General features: G+C 42.1%; 1 protein-coding gene across 1 annotated transcript; it reads left to right on the top strand.

Annotated features, from left to right (window-relative positions):
• Positions 1 to 6,212: 6,212 nt before the first annotated feature.
• On the top strand, positions 6,213 to 16,712 carry LOC114868658 (alpha-2-macroglobulin-like). Its single transcript, XM_029172447.2, has 35 exons — positions 6,213 to 6,435; positions 6,546 to 6,726; positions 6,809 to 6,965; positions 7,146 to 7,198; positions 7,524 to 7,544; positions 7,657 to 7,822; positions 7,907 to 7,991; positions 8,081 to 8,231; positions 8,411 to 8,528; positions 8,620 to 8,729; positions 8,885 to 9,058; positions 9,243 to 9,470; positions 9,611 to 9,674; positions 9,781 to 9,926; positions 10,003 to 10,152; positions 10,278 to 10,409; positions 10,503 to 10,590; positions 10,668 to 10,797; positions 11,036 to 11,261; positions 11,503 to 11,629; positions 11,714 to 11,835; positions 11,941 to 11,992; positions 12,091 to 12,174; positions 12,340 to 12,516; positions 12,596 to 12,668; positions 12,752 to 12,908; positions 12,996 to 13,070; positions 13,169 to 13,331; positions 13,417 to 13,604; positions 13,687 to 13,899; positions 15,751 to 15,875; positions 15,963 to 16,053; positions 16,122 to 16,190; positions 16,270 to 16,375; positions 16,502 to 16,712. Exons 1-35 carry the CDS (start codon positions 6,359 to 6,361, stop codon positions 16,546 to 16,548), a joined length of 4,326 nt encoding a protein of 1,441 aa, XP_029028280.1. The 5' UTR covers positions 6,213 to 6,358; the 3' UTR covers positions 16,549 to 16,712.
• The last annotated feature ends 1,282 nt before the right edge of the window (positions 16,713 to 17,994 follow it).

Raw genomic sequence — 17,994 nt, 5'->3', positions numbered from 1 at the left:
GAGTTCAGATCTTTCATAATTTACCTCCAAAATTTATAATGGAGCCTAAAATAAAACTAAACCAGCATAATTCCACTAATAAAACCTGAACCAAACTCATCTTGTCAAATGATAGAAAAATTATAAACCGTCTCAAAATATACATAAAATTATAAATTAGACCCCAAATACATCAAAAACAGAATTATAATTATATATATTATCAGTAGTACTGCAGTCCCTGGGTCTTGTTCATGCATTCCTGGCTGGGGGTTGTGGTGGGCTGGGTAGAGCTAGTCTGGAACCTGGCTCTGTGGACCATGGTACTGTACCTTGCTTCCCAACTACATGACTCTGAATTCCTCCACTTAGGTCTGGGAGGGGCGTCCCTTCTGTAAACCCTCACCAATTGTCGGCCTCATGTTTCGGGCCCAGGGGATGAGATAAGAAGATAAGACCTTTAAAAGAATTAAAAACAGTTTGTGTTGGCACAGTACAACGCAGTACAGTACAGGTAGAGTGAGTTTGAGGAAGGGTTATTGACAGTAAGAAATATAAATCTTGTACCGGTTTGCACAAATGTTGCACAGACAAATTTCTTGTACATTCTGTAAATATAGAATATATATATGATAGTGGGAGGTAGGTACCTGTAGCAGTTCTGACTGTACAGTCTTATAGCAGCAAGTTGGAAGGATCTACGATATCGCTCCTTCACAGAGCGAGAGCGGATCAGTCTGTTACAGAACTGCTCTCTAGAGCAGACAGTAAATCCTCCAGTGGGTTTGGCACCCCCAGCCCCGCTTCGCTCTGCTGCTCTCAGGTCGACCCTCGCGCTGGGGGGAGTGTTTGCCCCTCGTTCTCATGGGGTGGACAGCGTCGACCCACAGTGGTCCACTCTGACCTCGGGTGCTGTCTCTGTGGCTGCTGCAGCTCAGCCTGTGGGTTTCTGTGTGGGCGGCTTGGGTCGCAACACCTGCCCTCCTGAAACTGTCATGGCTATTAAGTATTATGAGATTATAATAATGCATACGTGTATGTTTATGATATATGTGTCAGCCTACGGTACATCCCTAATTATTTATTTTGTGTCTATTGTTTGCTTAATTGATTTGTTTGGTTTCACACACGCTCGCACAAACTGAACCTGTCCACCAACGTCGACATCACACGTATTTAGGATGGACTAAATAAAACCAAAAATAAACCATTAATCAGGAAGAGTGTATATATATTTCTTATCTACTCCTCATGTAAAAGCAAAACTGTTCATCACAATGCGACATTCAGCCCAGTACATGCTGCTTGTCAAACTGTTGGACAGGAAAAAAACAAAAAAAATTAAATAAATGAATTAGCTCCACTAAGGTCAGCCCCCCTTCTGCAGGGAGCACTCGGTACACTCTGGGTGTGGATGAAGGTATTTAAACCTTTCTTCAATGTCAGTCCAGACTCATATATGATCAACATTTCTCAGAGCGTTGGGCTACTTGTGGTTCCTATATGTATGGGGTGCCGAATGTAAAAGGAGCACCTATAACTATAACTAGTTTTCTCACATTTAACTAAATGACACAACATGTTTTCTCACATTTACTTAAATGTTCAAAAGTCTAAATGTAAAAAATATAAATATAAATGTTAAATGTAAATGGTAAATGGTAAATGTAAATGTTAAATGTAAATGGTAAATGTTAAATGATTGCCGGGTGTAAAACTGAATGCGTACTGATCCACTGATCTAAGATCATAGGGGGTGGAGTCTACCTAAGTAAGTAGATATTAGTAGATGTGGGCGCATAGCTCCGCCCACATCTGACTCTGGATCGGTGGAGGACAATACTGGAGAGAAACCTGAAGTCGAAGCCATAATGGCGTCAGCTCCGACTCCCTCCCCCTTAGAGATTAAACGGGCTGGTGTGCGGGCTGAGGCTGCGCTTCAAACTGCTGTTCTGTCGTAAACACCATTAATGGGGAGTTAAGAAGGTTTGAATAGAATATTTCAGTGGAGCCAGTGGAGAATTAGTTAGCCAACTTTACTAGCTAGCCGAAGTTACGTCCACGCTATAAACTATTTCCAGGTCGTTTCCAGGCCAGATGTGGGCGGGGTTTGCGCTCACTGTTTGAGGCGTTTGAGTTCGCGTCTCTGATCTGAGACCAGCGCTGTTTCATGACCAGCACATGCATGAATATTCAGTCTTGCATTCGGCGATCATTTAACATTTACATTTAACATTTACATTTAGACTTTTGCACATTTAACTAAATGTGAGAAAATACGTGTCATTTAGTTAAATGTGAGAAAACTAGTTATAGGTGCTCCTTTTACATTCGGCACCCCATATATATATATGCAACCACTACCTACACAGCAACCAACTTGTGTGCAGATGCTAGATTTCTTTTCGAGGGGGAGGAGGGAAAAATACACACAAACACGTCTAGTTAGTTTTACTTAACAATTGCATTTTAATCAATAGCACAATTTGTTATAATTTGCTTATGATTTATAACTACTACTCTAAAACAATATTCAGAGCTGTGATGAGTCCTTTCTACCCGTTTTTTTTTTCTTAATAGTCAGTCTTATCTGTCAGGAGACTTTGACATTGAGAATTTCCGGTCCTCGCGTGTTACACACTCCGGTGCGCGTACGCCGCTCCCCTGGAGGAGGTCGTTGTCGAACCGCTTCTTGAACTGAAGTGGTTCAGCTGCCGCTTCAGTCGTATCCACACAACGGAGTTTAACAAAAAAAACAACTGGAGAACTCTATACAACACTTTTCACGCTGCTCTTCCAACTCGTCAGGGATAGACAAATGGATAGTAAGTAATTACAGTACTTAAGGTTTAGATATTTAGTAAAACAATTAAATAATCTTTCACTACTCGGCAACAGCAAAAAAAAACAAAAAAAAACAACAACTCTAACCATGCGTGTTCTTGCATATCCAATAAGGAAACCCCGCAGCTCAATTTTATCCTTCAATTAGGATGCTGGCTCTGCCACCTACTGGGGAAATATAATAAGAATTAAGAATTAAGAATTAAGAATGCCTTTATTAGTCCCACAGCGGGGAAATTCCCATCAGCAGCCAGGTTACCCGGCGCTAGTCCGACAGTGGAAGCAAATTGCAGTACAAACAGTAAAAATACACGCACACACATACAGTATCACACAGTACAAGTGGAAACCTTGCTGGAATTTTTTCTTGGATTCATCAGGACAGATAGATAAGGTCGGAGAGCAGACAGTGAGACTGTAAGGAGGGGAGGGGGGGGGGGGGGGGGGGGGGGGGGTGTATCTGAATCAGTGTAGTGAAGTGTTGTTTATAGAAGTTTGACCGAGGCCGACCAAGATGTTTACAGGTCAGTCCAACAGTTGTCCTTGAAGGGAGTCACAATAAGGGGAAGAGAGGGAGGGGTGAGGGAGAAGGGACAGAGTAATACACAGCCAAAATTAATACATTTTAACAATCCATGACTAATTTGTCTAGATCAATACTCCAATGGGTCAGAACTCAGGGCTTCTTCGCCTCTTGTGGGACCATGGGTCACCCGTGACATCTCCTCAAGCCTGTCAGACAAGGCTGTCACCATATTCACCAAGTGTTCAGTCTGTCTGCAGATGTTATCCCTCTGTCTCTTGTCTTCCTCCGTACGGGCTGAGATCTTATTAGTCAGTCCTGTGATCCGGGCATCCGAACGGGCTGAGATGTTACAGATCAGTCCTTCAATCCGGGCAATCCTCTGGTGTAATTCCGTCAGCCGAGTAACCATGGCCCCCGTCGGCGTTTGCAGCTCCACAGCCGGTGGACACGCCAATGAGCCGGCCACAGATTTTCCAATCTTTCCAATCTTCCGATAAAGCAGGGCACCACCAAAGCCAATCATGAGTAGCCCAGTTATCAAAGTCCAAAATATGAATAGATCCTCTGCATCCTCGATGGACAGAGGCTCCAGACACAGGGGGCACCAGGAATCCCACGCGTCCCGCACGTAGCCGGAGGCAAAAGTCCCCAAGGGGCAGAGTGGTTCTCCCGGAGATTCTTTCCTTTGTGAAAACATTTTGTCCAATGCGCTGAGTGACCAGTTGATTAGCTCCATAATGTTATTCCAGAATAGCAGATCAGGGTGCTCAGAAAAAGACAAGACAAGGACACTGCAAGCAAAAGCAGAGTGGGAGCAGAGAGAAAACACGTCTGCACTCCTCGAGAGGCGGAAGTAGAAGGATAATAATAGCTATACTAACTATTTATGACTGCGAAATACATTCTTGCATTCCTGTTGATTGTATGTGGGTTACATATAGTTTTTAAATGTAGAATGGGAGGTAGAGCTTTTAGCTACCGAGCTCCTCTCCTCTGGAACCAGCTCCCTGTTCAGGTTTGAGAAGCTGACCCACACTCCACCTTTTAAGATCAGGCTTAAAACCTGCAAGCTTTTTGATAAAGCTTATAGTTAGAGATGGTTCATGTCACTGGCAATGATTGTTAGTCACAGGAACCATTTCTTAGTTAGGCTGCAATAGACATGGACTGCTGGGGGACTTAATTTATACACTGAGCTCCTCTGTTTCCTTCTACAGTACCTCTTCTGTCCAATAACCTCCCATCATTGTTCTATGTTCAATGTTCTAACCTTGTCTCTTTCTCTCCAGTAGTTGTGCTTCTCCCCCACTCTCTGTCTCTCTCCCTCTCTCTCTCTCCTCCATTCTGTCTTCACCTACAGGTATTATCAGACTCAGAGCTGTGTCTGTGATGGCCAGCCGCGGATCCAACCGTCCTGCCTGTGCTCTTTTGTTGCTTGTTGTTGTTGTTGTTGTTGCTGTGTTTTTCTCTCTCTCTCTCTCTCTCCCCTCACCCCAACCGGTCGAGGCAGATGGCCGCCCACATCCAGCCGGGTTCTGCTGGAGGTTTCTTCCTCGTTAGAGAGGGAGTTTTTCCTCTCCACTGTTGCTGTCAATTTAAAGGCTTGCTGTATGTGGGATCTGTTGAGATTAGAGGTCTTAAAACTTACTTTGAACAGTGCCTTGAGATAACCTTGTTGTGATTTGGCACTATAAAAATTAATAAGATTGAATAAAAAAATGAATTAAATATTAAAGAGAGGATCATTCTGTACATTTGACTCATGATAAATGTGCAAAGCTGAAATCCCAGTCTATAAAAACCTAATGTGTCGAAAAAGATTAGATCCAACGTCAAATAGAACGTTATTTTCCCCATGGAAACCTGACCTATTGCCAACAACTGACTCTTTGACGTCCACTATAGCACAGACTGAGAAGGTGGACCCTTGTGCTGCAGGTAACAAAGATCACAAAGTGGATGGACTGTCGGTGCTTCAATGACCTGAACAAGTCTGAAGCTGCTTAGTGACTTATTGTCATGTAATAATAACAAAAATTAATATGAACCCGGACATCAATAATCTACACTAGATGTAGCTCAAAGTCATAGCACATTAGCTGATTCTAACAAAGTATGTAAACAAAATGTGTTATTGTGCAACAAAGACATTCGTTTAACTTGTTTTGCCTATAAATGTCTCTAATTTGGACAAATCGTGTGATAAAAGCCAATTTACACTTGTAGGACTGTTTCAAATGTCAATGTGTCAATTTTTTTGTCCTTTAGCTTGTGGATGGGCCATTTGATTCAGCTTTATGCTGGAATGCAGCATCTAAATTGTTCCATTACCTGAAGTTGCCAAATTCAGTAAATCTTGGAGCAAAGTTGAACATTACAGGTACTGTGTTTGGCTCACATTTTGAGGAAGATGTAGGTAATTAGGCTTCATCATAACTCATTGATCATAAGTGCTAAACCTTTTTTTAATGTTGCATCCCTGCGTACGGGCAGAGACATGATCACCAGGTGCCTGTGGTCAAGCGCCAGCATTCTGTCTGCATCTACTGGGTACGGTATGTGTAAAAATAAACACTTTAATAAACTAACATCACTTTCTTGGTCCTCAAACATTTACTCAGAGAAACCTTCTACTTTGGACTTCATGTTGGCACAAGAGTTGTTTGTATAGTAGTTAAACATCCCACGCTGCACAAGATTACTGATAACTACAGACTGTCAAACTGTAGTTCTCATGATTGTACACATTTGTATTTAGGGGTTAATACACATGCATAACACATTTAATAGTTTATTCAGGCAGGGTTTTGCAGTAGAACAACAAACGTCACATTACTAGGTCTTGCATCGTGTTTGTGGGTTTATTTACAGTTGACCTCTGGAGCCACATTGATTTAACAGAGGAGTTGCGTTTGTGTGGGTGGTGAGTTCAGGGTCTGCGTCTCTGTTAAAGGGGTGGATTTTTGCATCAGTTGCTGTCTACGCACTTAGAGTTGAACATAGTTCATCATGAGTCCTGGGATCCAGATGTGGACGCTGTGCGTCCTCCTGAGCTGGATGTGTGTGGTTCCAGCGCTGGGGGAGCTGTAAGTTTATTCGTTTGGTCTGAAATGATATTTTATTCCTGAATATTGTTTTTGTGATTCTATTGTCATATCCAATAAGTAAGTTACTCTGTGCATGTTTCTGTCTGGAGGCAGTACATGGTAGCAGTTCCTGCCGTTCTTAAAGCTGGAGCTGAAACCAGGTTCTGTGCGAGTCTCCTAAAGCCCAACATGAACGTAGTCATGACCGTGACTTTGAGATCTGAGAGAGAAAACACAACCCTTTTCAGGCAGACGTCCAATGAGGAGTTTCACACCTGCACTCAGTTTAAGGTTAGTTGGTTGGTGCTTTTAGCTTAAGACAATGGTGATTTAATTTTATTTGGTCTTTGGACTGCAATTTGTTTTGTCACAGGTTCCTTTAGTGCAGAATCCAGAGGTTCAGAGGTTTGAGGTGGAGGTACGAGGTGATGGCTTTTATTCCAAAAGAGTCCAAAAACTTATGATCAAAGTCTATAAACCAATGACTTTCATTCAAACAGACAAACCGATCTATCTGCCTGGACAAACAGGTAAGAGACTGTGTGTGTGTGTGTGTGTGTGTGTGTGTGTGTGTGTGTGTGTGTGTGTGTGTGTGTGTGTGTGTGTGTGTGTGTGTGTGTGTGTGTGTGTGTGTGTGTGTGTGTGTGAGATCAGTTTTAATTAATGTTTTTTTCTTAGCATGTTTAACTCTACAGTTGAATTTCTTTCAGTGCATTTTCGAGTTGTCTCGCTGGACATAAGGTTCAGACCTGCCAACCAGCTGGTGAGTGTCTCCTTTTTATTTTGCATTGATATTTGACTGTAGTGATGCATTTTAAACAGTCATCAGTCTGCTTGGTAGAGGGTCAATATTACTAACAAGTCAAAACCCTGATACTGACAACATGAAAGCGAATATGTAAATACTGTATAGTATAGATGAATAGATTAAAAGAGCTAATTTAAACTACATACCACTGGACAAACAATGCAGTATATAAACCTTGTTGTGATTTGTACAATTGTAGAATTTTCATTGACTTATATAATTTACGTATATTAAGATTTAACAATATTAGAAGAAGAATGACTTTATTCTTTTTTTGCAGTACGATGCCATTTACTTGGAGGTAAGACAACCCACATATGTGCCATCTACTCATCATCATTGAGCATGTACTGTAGGTCAAGATTTGAAAAAAGCATCATGTCATGATTATGTTTGTTTATTTGATATACCAGGATGCCCAACAGAACCGGATTGGACAGTGGCTGAATGAAACATCCAACAGTAAAATCTTGCAGCTTTCTTACTCCCTGAATTCTGAGGCTCGTGAGGGAACCTACACAATCGCAGTGTCAGTCGGTGGAAATAAAGTGTATCACTGGTTTAAGGTGGAAAAATATGGTATGAGACGATCAACCTTTCCATCAGGTTTTAATGAGCGATCTTTGATGAAGCAAGAATTCTAACCATTACATTGTTTCACAGTTTTGCCCAAATTTGATGTGAAAATAAATTCAGTTGATGAAGTTTTTATTAAACAGCAAGAATTTAAAGTTGAAGTTTGTGCCAAGTACGTCAAACTTCTCAAGCTACACTTTAACCCTCTCTGTTTAAACAAGACACTGATCGCTGGGTTTGTGTTCACCCTCGTCTCACCAGGTACACGTATGGACAGCCTGTGACCGGAAGCGTTGAGGTCGTAGCGTGTCGACCTCTCGAGTCGTCTTTTAGAAGTCCTGTTGTTGTTACCCCTGAACATCCAGAGGGAATCCCAGCAATAAGTGCTCCGTGCTACAAAGACACACAGCAGGTGCAGTTTGCCTGCATTCAAATGCTCTGCACCAGTGTTTATCATCTCTAAGTTAGACCTCCCACAAAGCTGCTACTGGACACGTTTGGCTGTGATGACGCTAGTGAATGAATGTGGTCTGTGTAGTTTGGTTAATGTAGAACAATGTCCTAGAAACCTGAACATCTTGTGTTTTTCAGCTGAACAGAAAAGGCTGCAACACGTTCACCTTCAGGATGTCGGCTTTCACGAAGGTCGATAACATTATACTGACAGATGTACTGTCCCTCAGTGCCAAAGTGAAGGAGGAGGGCACAGGCAGGTTTTATTGGATTATTATTATTGTTATATATAGAATGAAATACACTGCCCTATATAGTTTGTTCTAACATGGAGGCTTCTTGTCCAGATATTACCCGCCTGATAGGGAAGAATGTACAGATTTCTTATGTTGTTGGAAAATTATCCTTTATTGATACACCCAAGATTTTTGAACATGGGTCAAATGTGAAGGGAAAAGTAAGTGTGACATATTGAAAACAATTGTAAATAACAATGCATAATTCATTATTTAAAACAATATAAATATTAAACGACATTTATTTTTGTTCATGTATTGAACTGAATTCTTCTGAATTCTTCTGTTTTCTCATCAAACATTTTGTCGTCATCAGGTTAAAGCAATGAATCATAATAATGAACCCATTGCTGACATGACACTGTACCTGTTTGGGGGGGAAAGTTGGTCGACAACCCTGCTACAGATTCTCACAACTAACAGCGATGGTGTCGCCTCTTTCTCATTGAACACGACGAACTACATGTATAGCAGGGACATAGTCCTTCGTGTAAGTAGAATATATACACTGTATAAATGCTGCAATTAGTTCCTAAGCAGAAAGTTTAAATAAAAAAAAAACACAAACCTTAAAACACTGTAAAGTGGGGAATACAGGTATCATGATTTAACATTTATCTTGCCTTCACTGTTGCAACCTCCTGTCTTAATGCATGTACTATATGAATTTGCAGGTTGATGACAAACCAAAAAGGCATTCGGGTGCCCCTAGAACCCCATCGTATGTAGATGGAGATCACTGGTTGTCTCGGGTGCAAGATATTTCTCCTGTCATTAAAACATTCAGCTCCCTGGAGGTGAAGAACAAAGATAAACCACTTCCCTGTGACACAGAGGAGGACGTTTTCATTCAATACACTGTGGTTGGAGAGAAAGAGGGAAACGTGGATGTGATGTATCTGGTGAGTGAAACATCTCAGGTTAAAATGTTGACAATAATTCATGATCAATATAGTGTAACATTATCAGTAAAGAGCCAAATGATTTAGTGTCAGTCTAGTGGGTTCAGCTGCTGTGTGTTTAGTGTTGATAAACTCCACAGGTTTTATCCAGAGGAGTCATCATTATGCAAGGACATAAACAAGTTGAGGTGCAGAGTAAACAAGGTGGGTAAAGACCTGGTTTAATGATGACTCAGCTAAATAAGCAGCTGCTTCACTGAGTCGTGGAGATAAGTACCTTAAAAGCTGTTTGTTAAATGGTTTGTTTCAGTGAATGAGGGTGAGGTGTCCTTTAAGATCAAAGTGTCTCCAGAGATGGCACCAATAGTCCATGTTGTAGCTTACGCCGTTCTCCCCAGTGAGAGAGTGATCGCCACGACTGCCAGGTTCTCCACAGAGAAATGCTTCGCTAACAAGGTCACTGAGGCAGGAAGACATTCTCATCTGCTGTGAAGTCAAAATTTGAATTAACTGATTTAAATGTGAATGTCAGGTGTCGTTGGAGTTCTCTCCGTCCTCAGCTGTTCCTGGAGAGGAGACCACCCTGAAGGTGACGTCTGCACCTGATTCTCTGTGTGGCGTCAGTGCTGTTGACCAGAGTGTCCTCATTCAGGAGCCAGGGAAGAGTCTGGATGCAGATAAGGTGAAAGATGGAGACAACAGAACTAGACTAGACTGAATTACTAGTGTTTTACTCAATTTTGCTATTTTTTATTGGGTTTTAGGTATAAAGATGTTTATACATGAGAAACATATTTTCCATTTCAGATATTCAGCTTGTTGCCTGTTGAGATCGACTTTCCTAATGAAGTTGAAGAACCAGAATGTCCCACGTTAAGGGAAAGAAGATCTGTATATGATCACAGAATTGGCAAAGACGACGCCTATCCAGTTTTTAAGGTACCAAGATGCTGCATGAAATAACATATACAAATAATTCACGTTAATGTCAAATTACATAAAATTAAATTGACTTTGATGTTTCTTTTCTAGAGCGTAGGACTGAAGATGGCAACTAATTTGTTGATTCGGACCCCTACATGCGTAGATTTTAAAGGATTAGTATATCACCTTTCACAATGTAACTTATGCCACATTCATTAATTAGCCACATTGAAAAATGCATTTTTTTATATTATTCTCATTTATTATTCTCAGTGAGTATGTCTCGAGAATATTACGATTACCAGCCTCGTGAGTATGACGATTTTGGTCCTCCACCACCTCCAGTAGTGACAGTCCGCACTTTCTTTCCTGAGACCTGGATATGGGACCTGGTGCATGTGGGGTAAGGTTCTACTGCAAGGGTGATGGTAGTGTAATAATATCTGAAGTCTACACAGTTAAGTGAATTTTAGTTAATCCAGATGTCTCAGTTGTGTTTTGCAGGAAAGAAGAATTTAAATGAAAATTAAACTCATGTACAGAAACTGTGTGCATAACAATATATTTCGTCAATAATCTTATTTCTACAACAAGGAGCCTGTTGGATCTTCTCCTTTTATTTCCTGTGTTTTCTGATGCAGAGAGTCTGGACAGAAGGATGTGTCCCTCACGGTCCCAGACACCATCACCACCTGGGAGACGGAGGCTTTCTGTTTGTCCCCTCGGGGTTTTGGTTTGGCTCCTCGTAAACAGATCACGGTCTTCCAGCCCTTCTTCCTGGAGCTCACTCTGCCCTACTCCATCATCCGGGGGGAGAACTTTGAGCTGAAGGCGACTGTCTTCAACTACCTCAGCAGCTGCATCATGGTAATCAGGATTTAAATATGCTTTATCACTCTGACTGTTGGCATTTCAACATAATGTCACAATGTTCAGAACAGTAGTTTTTACTAATTAAGGTTTTAACGCTTTTTTTTTTGCTTCTCCCTGTGAAACATTCTGTTATGAATCATGGGAAATTAATAAATGTGCTTATTTGCAATTGTCTGCTATCTGTCTGAGCAGGAGACTGCAGTAAAACGAGCACATTGTTGTGTGTGTTGAACAGGTCACTGTGACTCCTGCCCCGTCTCCACATTACACCCTCACTCCTCTCTCTGGTGACCAGTACACGTCCTGTCTGTGTGGCAGCGAGCGTAAAACCCTCAGCTGGACCATGGTCCCGTCCAGTCTAGGTGAGTCAAACACTCTTTTAAAAGCTGTTGTACGTCTCCCCAGGGATGAAATAATGGAAACAGTGACCTCCATGATCTTTTCAGGGACAGTAAATGTGTCTGTCAGCGCTGAGGCTGTAGCGTCTCATGCTACATGTGACAATGAGATAGTGAGCGTTCCAGACAGAGGTCGTATCGATGTGGTCACCAAATCTCTGATTGTAAAGGTTGGTGCCTTTAAAAAACAGTGCTAGCATTCAATAGGACTGAAGATAAATAAAGAACATAGGGATGTCTTTATATACATTATTTTCCATCTTCTTCTCTTTGAGGCTGAGGGAACTGAGATAGTGAAGGCCTACAACTGGCTGCTCTGTCCAAAAGGTCAGTATGGCTCAGACCACGTTACTCTGTCCTGGTACAGAACATGTAAGTGACTTTGCTTGGTACTGACTGTGACTTGACTTCCTCTCTGTTCCCAGGAGAGGCTTTAACAGAGGAAGTAGAACTACAGCTCCCAGAGAGGGTGATTGATGGATCTGCTCAAGCTTCAGTGTCTGTTCTAGGTAAACTGACTTATTTGTTTATTTAAATAAGCTTCTTCAGTGACTGAGTTATTCTTTATTTGCTATCACATGTTGGTCTAAAAGCTTTTTGAACTGTGACATGCTACAATAGTAAATTCAGAGTGCACATGGTTTCTTGTGGTCTCAGTAGTTGTTTCTGTGCAGGCGACATCCTGGGCCGAGCCCTGCAGAACCTGGAGGGACTCCTGCGGATGCCGTATGGATGTGGGGAGCAGAACATGGCTCTTCTAGCTCCCAACATCTACATCCTCCAGTACCTGAAGAACACACAGCAGCTGAGCCCAGACATCAACGAGAAGGCGACAAACTTCCTCACCAGTGGTCAGTCTGCTTGTTTGTTATCTTTAAAAAATGACAATCTAACCACTACCAGTGTATTAACAAGTACATTGTTTTCAAGGTTACCAGAGGCAGCTGAACTATGAGAATGATGGAGCTTACAGCACATTTGGATCAGGACCAGGAAACACTTGGTGAGAAAATTATAATGTTCCCTTATATTTATACTTTCACAAACATGATAAACAGATTAATATTTAGTATTGTTTTTCCTCAGGCTCACAGCGTTTGTGATGAGGTGTTTTTCTAAAGCTCAGTCCTTCATCTACATTGACCCAACAAAGATTGAAGAGTCTAGGACCTGGCTGATAAGAAAACAAAAAACAAGTGGCTGCTTTGAAATGTCTGGACGTCTTTTTCACAACGGAATGAAGGTGAAGTGAAAGATGCTGATCTTGGTCATTTAATGTAGTTACAGTGTGATGCAGGTCCAGTGATGTGTGAATGCTTCCTCTCTACAGGGTGGAGTCTCTGATGAAGTGACTCTCAGCGCTTACGTCACTGCTGCCTTCTTGGAGATGAACACATCAGCTGATGTTTGTTTAACCTTCACAGTTCAAGACTCTTTTTTCTTTTATGTTGTAACTCAAGCAGAAACATAGCTGTTAATGTATTGGCATTGAATCTGTTCCAGAGTCAGGTGATAACAAAGAGCCTGTCCTGCCTCAAAGAGTCCATCAGTGACCTCAGTAACACCTACACTACAGCTCTGCTGGCCTACGTCTTCACTCTGGCAGGAGACATGGAGACTCGTTCTCTCCTTCTGCAGCACCTGGACAAAGTTGCATCCAAAGAAGGTGAGTCGTCCTAAAGAGCATGAGTCTGACTTCACTACTGTAAAAGCATGTTTTACTGTATGTTTTGGTTTGCATCTGGTTCCAGGAGGTTTCCTCTACTGGTCTCAGAGCTCAGTAGAAACTTCAGCCTCTCTGTCTGTGGAGATCAGCTCCTATGTGTTACTGGCCAAACTCAGTGCCTCACCTACAGCTGAGGACCTGGGCTACTGCTCCAGTATCGTTAGGTGGCTGACGGGGCAGCAGAACCAGTATGGAGGTTTCTCCTCCACCCAGGTACTGATCTGTGTCATATTGTCACATTCTATCTGTGACCAAACTGTAGATGGTCACATAGTGCTTGTGCTTTGTGTTGTAGGACACAGTGGTGGCTCTCCAGGCTCTGGCTCTCTACTCCACTCTGGTGTTCAGTCCAACAGGTTCCAGCACAGTGACGGTCCAGTCTCCCAGTGGCCAGCTGACATTTGATGTGAACCAGAACAACAAGCTGCTGTACCAGGAGAAGACGCTGCAGGACACAACAGGAAAGTACAGCCTGGAGGTGAAGGGGAGTGCGTGTGCATCAGTACAGGTTGGTCAACACATTTTGCATCTACAGATGAGTATTAAAGATGTGTCCAGGAAAAGCTGAACAAAAGGGTCACTTGAAATCGGCTTTTGACTCTTCCGCTGTAGTTGTCATCCTTCCATCACTTCTTGTTGTCTTTCCATTTTTAAGATAATAAGATTTAATAGACGGTGAAGTGTACAGTTCCGTTCTGTCATGGGAAGATGCAGGAGGTGTCTTTGAGAGTGTACTGTGGAACCCAAGTCAGAACCTCAGAGCAGAAATGTAATAAATAAAGATTCTTTAATTCAATTTGATTCTTTAAAAAACAGAGGTTTAAAAAAAACAAATGATCCATTAACTAAAAACACTCCTGTTAACAACAGCATCCATGTTAATGTTGCCTAAGTTGTAAATAATATAAATACTAAATAATACTAACTGCGAAAGTTATTTTCTTCGAACTGAATCTTTCCAACTACAAAAGACTGAACTGAATCACCGTTCTCTCTCGCTGCCGCCACTGCAATATTTACTTGTACATTTTTTTTCCCTTTACAGCGGCTTTTGACTGAGGGTGTCTTGTCTTGAAATAAGCTAAATATAATCAAAGCCAGCTAAATTATACAAAGCTAACAGAACCAGCAAGGTTGCAGACAGAAATGTCAGTGTCACTACCAGGAGTAGAGCCCTCCTCCTCACTGAGGTCTGACTCAGCCACATTCGCTCTCCTCAGCCTCCCTCTGACCTTCTTCACAGACCCTTCACAGTTGTTGCCTTTGTACAGCTTTCAGTATCACTGATCATTGACTCAGTGTCAGTGAGTGGCAGCACAGCCTGTTGTCTGCTCAACACTCCATCCTGCATCACCACCACCTGTTCCTCGGGGGCTGATAAGATGTTCGCATGGTCGGCTCCCTGTGCCCGTTCACCCAGCACAGCACCTTGTCCACCATCTTGCTGTGGCTCTGCTCCACCCTCCGGTTGCTGCTCGACACCACCAGGTGTCCCTCTCTCCCACAACCAAAGCACTTCATGGTCTACAGCCACAGTCTACAGCCCTCATCCTTTTATTTAGCACCATGCAACTCTGTCTCCTGTCAAAGCTCTGGTTGTTTGCTTCCCGATGGTAACTTCCTGGAGGGTAAGATAATTTTGCCCTGCCCGGACAGTTCTCTACTCAGCAGTTCGTCACTGATAAGCAGTGGACTGTTTGACAAAGTCACTTTCTTAGCGGGCTGCGTCAGAGGAGACACTGGAACAAAGGAGTCGTAAAGGGCGACACCGCTTTGAACCACAGAATTAACTTTGTCAACGCTGTCAAGGGAGATCACCACCGAGCCGCTCATCCTTCATGCTTTGTGCACCAGCTACAGCAACCGCACATTCATTTACGGAAGAGCTAGAAGCAGCGGCATCATTTAACAGCATCTTCAGGCCGTGCTCTTGCGATAAGTCGGTAAACAGGATACCGACGCGGGGGAGACCCGACCAAAACACCGGGCTTGTCCAAAACAACAAACGAAACCCCCCACCCGATCTATTTACACACGGCACTGATGAACAAAACTACAAAAGAAAAAAAATATTAACAAAGTACAAAGCAAAAAGTTTGGAAAAATGTCAATCATCTGACGCCCAGTTCCCACTCATACACAGCATCACTCAGAGAGAGAGCGCATCCTGACAGTGTTTGACAATCTTTGTTTTAAATACTAGTAAGTAGATGTCGAGTGGTTATTGATACAAATTGTTTAGAGTGCAGCAGATTTAACAAATGACCAGAAAAATACTGTTGTTCTGTAACATACTGTAATACTTAAGTAGTTCTTCTACATTTTATTTTAAATATCAATTACTGTACCTGTTTCCCAGATTTCTCTTCAGTACAACATCCCCACTTCCACTGATGTCACCACCTTCAGTGTGAAGGTCACACCAGAGGTCAACTGCACCAACAATGCTCAAAGACCCAAACTCAGTCTGAAGCTGAAAGTAGTGTAAGTACTGTGGGCAGGACGATGCTTGGTTCTACTGGTTTTGTGCTGGAACCTCACAGAACACCAACACGCTTTATGTGATTACAGATACAGAGGAAAGTTGAAAAGCACCAACATGGTGATCCTGGATATCAAGATGCTCTCTGGGTTTGTCCCAGAGCCAGAGTCTCTGAAGAGCGTAAGGTCTTATTGGGAGAGCTTTGGAATATTTTCACTATAACCCGACTGACTGTAATCTCCTCACAGCTCAAACGTGCAGACTTTGTGGATCGTGTTGAACAAGAGGAAGATCACGTTCTGGTGTATTTTTCAGAGGTGGGAGCAATTTACAGCAGGGTTTAGTCAAATTGATCCCCAGATCTGTGACTAAAGTTGTTATGAATTAAACCAACAGTTAGTAAAGGAAACACAGTACAACCACCACCTGGACCTTGTTCAGGAAATCCAGATCCAGAACCTGAAGCCGGCTGTGGTCAAGATCTATGACTACTACCAGCCAAGTAAAACAGACACTCACCCCTCCCACGCCGCCCTCAACACAAGGACGAGAACCAGTGTCACCAAAAACATTGGTAAACACAGAATCAAAACTTATTTTGACCTATTGATTTTCTTTTTTTCCTCAGGTGACCAAGCAGAGACAGAATACATCTACACTTGTGCTCCACAGTAATCTGGATATTTACATGGGAGAGCAGGAAATTTTCCCAAGTTCTTCATAATATAGTATCTTTAAATAGGCTGAGACATAATAACTATCAGATCATTTGAATGTGTCATTTCTCATTAATTAAATTCAGCAAATGTAGTGTGTTCAGTGTTCATTGATTGAATAGTTCTTTGTGGGAGAGTGTGTGTGTGTGTGTGTGTGTGTGTGTGTGTGTGTGTGTGTGTGTGTGTGTGTGTGTGTGTGTGTGTGTGTGCAGGGTGCAGTTGGTGTGTACGGGGTTTGTTTGTGGATCCACTGCTTTGCTGTGGTCCCTTCTGTAAGCCTCCACCAATTGCCGACCTCGTGTTGCGGCCCTTTATTTACTTCACACCACAGCAAAGTACAGAGCAGAGAATACAGCGACAGAGCAGCCCAGGACAGAGATTTTTGATGACCCTGATATAGCTGAGCTGATGGGGTGGCAGACTCTCTAGGTGCAGGGGCATCTCCTACGGGCCGTGGGTCCTCAGGCTCCACTCTCTCAGGCCGACCCTCCCGCTGGGGGGGAGTGTTTGCCCCTGGTTTTCATGGGGCGGAGAGCGTTGACCTGCGGTGGTTCACTGCTGCTGCAGCTCAGCCTGTGGGGTTCTGTACTTGGGTCACAGTACCTACCTTCCTGAAACTGTCATGGCTATTATTAAGTATTATGAGATTATAATAATGCATATGTGTATGTTTATGATATATGTATATGTATGTTTGTATATATATATATATATGTATGTATGAGGGTGTGCACATACCTTAACACTATTATTGGCATTAATAATTAATTTTAGGTAAACCACAGTACAGCAGTTGTTTAGTTATGAATGTGTCAGTCTAAGGTACATACCTACTTATTTATTTATTTACTTATAACTTTTTTAGTTTAGTTTTCCAGAAAGGGTATTTTTTAAACTGAAAGTAGTAGTGGGCAAGTGAATCCTCATTAAGCACTGACGCTTTCCGGACAATTGTGCCGAAAAAAAATTCAAAGCTTCAACACTTCAGTTACGTCATTGACATCTTGTGGACAACTGAAGCCATAGCAACTTCTTTAGAGCACGACTGAAGCCCTGGCACTGCTTCAATCCCATGACATCAATACAAGTTTAAAGAAGTCATTGTCCTCATACTAAATAATGATTATTATGATCAATTATGTATGTCATAAACTGCATTATACGCTATTTGGTGAAATGAGATCAAAATTATGTTTAACCTTTGACTAAGTTTGACTGTTTCATTTTTCTTCCTGCATGGTGTGGACTTTTAGAACCTCTGTTTTAATTTAAAAAAAACAAAGATTGGAAGAAAAATGAAAATTACCGTCATGCAGAAGTTTTAATTGATTCTATTTTTTATTTTTTATAATTGCTATTATAGAAAAAAATGTAAATGTGCAAAGCTGAAATCCCAGTCTATAAA

This window comes from Betta splendens, chromosome 13 (genome assembly GCF_900634795.4).
Source record: "Betta splendens chromosome 13, fBetSpl5.4, whole genome shotgun sequence".
NCBI classification, from domain to species: Eukaryota; Metazoa; Chordata; class Actinopteri; order Anabantiformes; family Osphronemidae; genus Betta; species Betta splendens.
Note: the sequence above shows the minus strand (reverse complement) of the source record. Positions and strands in the feature narration are given on the sequence as shown.

Excerpts from the sequence above, each read along its gene's own strand:
- LOC114868658 (XM_029172447.2), top strand. The coding sequence starts at position 6,359 with ATGAGTCCTGGGATCCAGATGTGGACGCTGTGCGTCCTCCTGAGCTGG. Across the intron at positions 8,730-8,884 it reads GGTCAAATGTGAAGGGAAAA|GTTAAAGCAATGAATCATAA; the intron begins GTAAGTGTGACA and ends TGTCGTCATCAG. Across the intron at positions 16,191-16,269 it reads TTCTGGTGTATTTTTCAGAG|TTAGTAAAGGAAACACAGTA; the intron begins GTGGGAGCAATT and ends TTAAACCAACAG.